Raw genomic sequence first — 5269 nt, 5'->3', positions numbered from 1 at the left:
CTATTGATGATGATGATGCACCATGGTGAAGGCGTACAGCATGATGGCTATGCATTCGGGGAGTTTCTATAGGATGCACGAAAGTCTAAAGTCTTTGTGAGACGTTGGTTCTCTGATGACGCACACAAATACACAATCGTTTGAGATAGAAGAGAACTTCGTGCCAGAAGCTTCCGAGTTGTTCTTGTCGAAAGGATAGGGAAATGGTTTGAAAATTGCGACCAATCGTGGGGAGAGATCTCCAGAAATCGCAAGCCACGAGTTGCGGTTGCAGCTAACAAAAAGTAAAATCTTATCCAACCTAAGCTAGCACATCATTATCCGATGTTGGATTCTCCGGGTGATGTGTCAACACTCACGCCTGCACCACTTCCGGTCAATCAAACAACGCACTCGCCTACTACTACTACTCGGTGTAGTTGGACGGCGGCCACTACGACTAGGAGACTAGGACTACAAGCACGACACTCACAAATATCCTAGATAGGAATACTCAATCATAACAACGATGTATACAAGGAAAACTAAAAAAAGAAAAGATCAGCGAGAGAGGAGAAATAAATCGCAGCTCGACTAATCTTTGGTTGTTTCTTAAAGTCGAACTCTAAAGATATAACTTCCATATTGATACAAGCTGCTGTGCCGAAGCAAAACAAATGATATCCAGTGTCTTACGGTCAGCTTATAATAATCATAAAAGGCACCGTATACCCTAAACGTCTTATAATTTTGAATGGAGGTGACTGGGCCACGCGCTGCCTGGACAATGGTGCTCACGCGCCCAGTGGGGATGGGGAATCGGCTTGAAAAAAAAATGAGACGAGACTTCACAGAGGAAGCACGTTCCTGCCCTCTTCTTTGGCAGTACTTTTCAGCAAACGAAAGTATTTTTTCTCCTACAAGTTACAACAAATCAACATAAACAGTAGCATAAGCTAAATTTTAGTGAAGTGAACAGGGCAAATCTGAAATTATTGACTCCTCTTTCCACAGTCCACACGTGACGATTTCAGAGGGCAGAGAAATAGTATTTTTTTTCTCTTATAACAAATTAGCATAAGCTAAATTTTAGTGAAGTGAACAGGGCAAATATGAAATTATTGACTCATATTTCGGAGTGGGCATTCGGTTTCAACCGACAAATCGGTTCGGTTTCCTCGGTTGCTAGAAACTTCGGTTTCCAGACATCATCACCCGATCGGTTTGCTATAAAACAAGAAACCGATCAGTTCGGTTTCGGTTTCGTCGGCTCGGTTATTCGGTTCCATCCGAAGCTAGCAGACAAGAAAAAATTAGAAAGAAGAATAGAGGAGAATGCCGCTGCATGCAGCCATATGACACCTGCTCGGCGCTCGCGCTCGCACCGCAGCTCTGATGGCCATGGCCTCCTACTCCGCTCGAGACCATGTCATCGCATCGCAGGTCCTCCGTGAGCTTCACGCGGCCGGGTCGCTGTTGCCTCCCAGGTGGTACAGTACTAGTGTCGAGCCACTCTAGTCTCGCCTCCAGGTTCCTGCTCGCGCCGCGCCGCCACAGATTCACCTGCCCAGCGCGCTGCTGCCGCCTGATGCCGCCGCCACCGCCGATTCGCTTGTCCAGCGAGGCACCGCTCCAACTTTGATGCGAGCATATGACTGGGGGCTCTGCTATGCTCTTTTGTTATGTGGACTTCTGGAGACCAGATCGGTGGGCTATCATGGATTGGGCTGCTATGCATGAGTGGTGGGCCTGGTGGCACTTGGTTGGGCGCTAGGAGCTGACTGCTCGTTTTGGTGCTTTGCTAGTGTCTGTAGTTCGGTACTTCGGCGTTCACTAGCATACTTAATCGGGTTGTTCGGCTTATCGGTTCGGCTGCACTCGGAAACCGAAGCCGAAGCCGACACCCGAACTTCCCAGCTGTAGAAACCGAAACCGAAACCGAAAACCGAGAAAACTAATATTTCGGTTCGGTTCGGCTCGGTTCGGTTCGGTTTTCGGCTTACGGTTCAAAAATGCCCAGCCTGACTCATATTTCCACAGTCCACATGCGATGATTTTAGAGGGCAGAAGCTCTTTCTTGTCTTTACACTGTCTCCAACAGGAGACCTATATGGACACCCTTATCCAGATTGGGTAAGAGACCTATATGGACACCCTTATCCAGAATGGGTAGCAGGAGACTTAACAGAGTACCTATACAAGAAACCTACTTTGGGTTGTCTGAGAGACATAACCCAAATATAAATATCCTCTCTCCTGAAAACCTATTTGCAGAAAGGAATCTCTTTTAGATCTTGTTGTTGGAGAAGATGTTAAATAGGTATTAAACGTTTTGCCTATAGCACTACCTAAACATTGATGAGTTTTGTATTTTGGGTATTGTTGTTGAAGATAGTCTTATAATGTGTTTGGATCAGGACGCAAGGTTTGCGCACATCAAAGATTTGGGGGCTCCCAAGCTAGGCCTTGTTAGATCCAAAAAGTTTTTGGATTTTGATACTATAGCATTTTTGTTTTTATTTGACAAACATTGTCCAACCATAGAGTAATTATGCTTAAAAGATTCGTCTCGTAATTTAAAAGCAAACTGTATAATTAGTTTTTATATTCATCTATATTTAATATTCTATGTATATGCTACCAGATTTAATATGACTAGAATTTTTGAGGCCCTGGTTCAGTTTCGGCGCGAGGGCTCGCCAACTGTGCAACTGACGGACTATGCGTCCCGGCCACAGTTGTGGCGTTGTGCGGCTGTGGCGGGAGCCAAACAGGCGACGCGTGCGTTCCCCAATCGAGCCGAGAAATCAATCCCAGATCCCAATCCGTATTCTCCCTTCCTACCAAACCCTAACTCTACCCCTCCCACTCCCCCGAGCTTAACCGGCGGCGATCCAAGATGCCGGCGACGGCGGGGCGCGTTCGCATGCCCGCGAACAACCGCGTGCACAGCAGCGCGGCGTTGCAGACGCACGGCATCTGGCAGAGCGCCATCGGATACGACCCCTACGCGCCCGAGAACAACAAGCAACAGCCGGGCCGCCCCTCCTCCTCCGTCTCCGCCAACGCCGCCGCCGCAGCCGCCAACGACGCCAACGCAGCCGCCAGCGCCGCAGCAGCTTCCGGATCCGGCTCGGGCGATGGCAACGCCTACACCAGCTTCCAGGGCCTCCTCGCGCTCGCCCGCATCACCGGCTCCAACTCCGATGAGACACGCGGAGCCTGCAAGAAGTGCGGCCGCGTTGGCCACCTCACCTTCCAGTGCCGCAACTTCCTCTCCGTCAAGGACCTGGACCTGGACGACGCCGACGCCCAGGCAGCCGCGCAGGCCAAGTTTGACGAGATAAAAAAGAAGGCTGCTGCCGGTGGTGACGCAGATGAGGCTTCTGATGATGTGGAAGAGGAGGACGAGGACAGTGATTCCTCTGATTCAGACATCGACCCTGAGCTGGAGAGGATAATTGCACAGCGTGAGCGCGCCAGGAATGGGGGAAGGAGACCCAGGCAGGAAGAGAAGTCGTCAAGCCACCGCCATAGGAGCAGCAGCACCAAGAGAAAATCAAAGCACACAAGGAGTAGAAGGAGTGATGATAGTGAGGATGAAGAGGAGGAAGGCAGAAGAGGCAGGGACAGGAAGAAGAGGTCCAACAGATCGAAGAAGCATGGAAGATCAGATGAGGATAGCAGCGACAATAGTGACTCCGATAGGCAGAGGCACAGGAAGAGGAGGAGGAGCCATCGCAGGAGCGAGGACTCATTGGATGAGAAGGATGTGTCTGGAGGTGAAGAAAGGAGGCATCGGCGTCACTGCAAGCGGAGCCATCACCGGAGGGATGCATCTGACTGTAACAATGATGGCAGTGATTTTGCTGATGACAAGAATCAATCCAGCAGGCGGAGGAGGCACCGCCGGTCAGAAAGCAGTGGGTCCGATGAGGATGAGCTACATGACCATCGGGGAGCAAAGCGATCTGGGCAGAAGAACAGGGACCGCAAGAGGAGCTAAAGAGGAGCATTGAATTGGTAATCCTATTCGATGATGTTATTGAGTTCCTCTATTTATCAGCTGGTCGGTTGCCTTGTAAGTTTGAAATATTTGAAGCATGATGCTTAATGTTTGTAACAATGTAACATGTTGGTGTATATTCTGTATGTCTGTCTGAACTATGCTTCGAGTCTATTATGCGTTCATGATTTGATGATTGAGGATTTTTTTTAATGTGGTGCGTTCAGTTAGCCTTTCCCCACAATAATCCTGCATGAGATAAGTGTTGGAATATAAGTGAATTGCCCACCTCTCCCCATCAGCTTAAGCTTTTGGGTTGAACTGGTCGGTGTATGCAACTCAATATGGTATCAGAGCCAGAGGTCTCGAGTTCGAATCCTGGTTAGCGTAATTAAATAAAATAATTGCTGCTCGCTCCTATTCCACGTCTGAGGCCTGACGAAGCCTCCACGTGAGGGGGAGTGTTGGAATATAAGGGAATTGCCCACCTCTCCCCATCAGCTTAAGCTTTTGGGTTGAACTGGTCGGTGCATGCAACTCAATAATAAGTAGCATAGGGTATTCCTTTTTTAAAACCAAACATAGGGTAATTCTAGGAGACCTATCACAATATTACAAAGTTACAGATTGAGTGATTGACCTACCCCTCTCTGAATGTTGCTTAATTGGCCCTTTTTCCTTCTGTAACTGAACATGTATGCCAGGTTCACAGGAGAATACGTGTTGCCCGTTTAGTCACAACAAATGACAGTCAGTGAATCATTGGACTGCTGATTCCAAATTCAGCAGTGGAGTCAGTACTAACAGGTTTGTTTCTGATGTCCCAGCGATCCTCTCATAACCTAGTATTAGTTGTGTCAGAACCCAACAGGGACAATTTGTAGCTTCTTAAGAAAATTGATTTTGTTGATTATTGTCACTACTTGGGAGTTGGGAGGTTTAATTGTATGACGCTGCCATGTATCTACTATATATGTACTGCTAATGCTCAACCTCCGTTCCTCATTTTTATTTTTGCACGCATAAGCTCAATTCAAATGCTGTCTTCAGCAGGTTTGCAATGGGTCCAGGACATTGATGACTGACATGGAAAGGCTTGGATTTTGTTTCTCATCCACATTCATTTTACTGAGTTTTTATAAAAACTTTTTAACACTGTTCTGATGTTAGATGCAGCAGCATTTAGAGCCACTGCACATTTGATTTTGCTTCTAAGGCGATAGCAAGGTAACTTATCTGAAGTCATGAAAATTCTTAGCTTACAGGTCAGGCAGGTATATACAG

At 47.7% G+C, this 5269-nt stretch overlaps 1 protein-coding gene across 1 annotated transcript; it reads left to right on the top strand.

Moving 5' to 3' along the window:
* LOC8063946 (CAX-interacting protein 4) lies at nt 2646-4198 on the top strand. Its single transcript, XM_002448456.2, has one exon. It carries the CDS (start codon nt 2879-2881, stop codon nt 3983-3985), a length of 1107 nt encoding a protein of 368 aa, XP_002448501.1. The 5' UTR covers nt 2646-2878; the 3' UTR covers nt 3986-4198.

Source organism: Sorghum bicolor, chromosome 6 (genome assembly GCF_000003195.3).
Source record: "Sorghum bicolor cultivar BTx623 chromosome 6, Sorghum_bicolor_NCBIv3, whole genome shotgun sequence".
Lineage (NCBI taxonomy): Eukaryota > Viridiplantae > Streptophyta > Magnoliopsida > Poales > Poaceae > Sorghum > Sorghum bicolor.
Note: the sequence above shows the minus strand (reverse complement) of the source record. Positions and strands in the feature narration are given on the sequence as shown.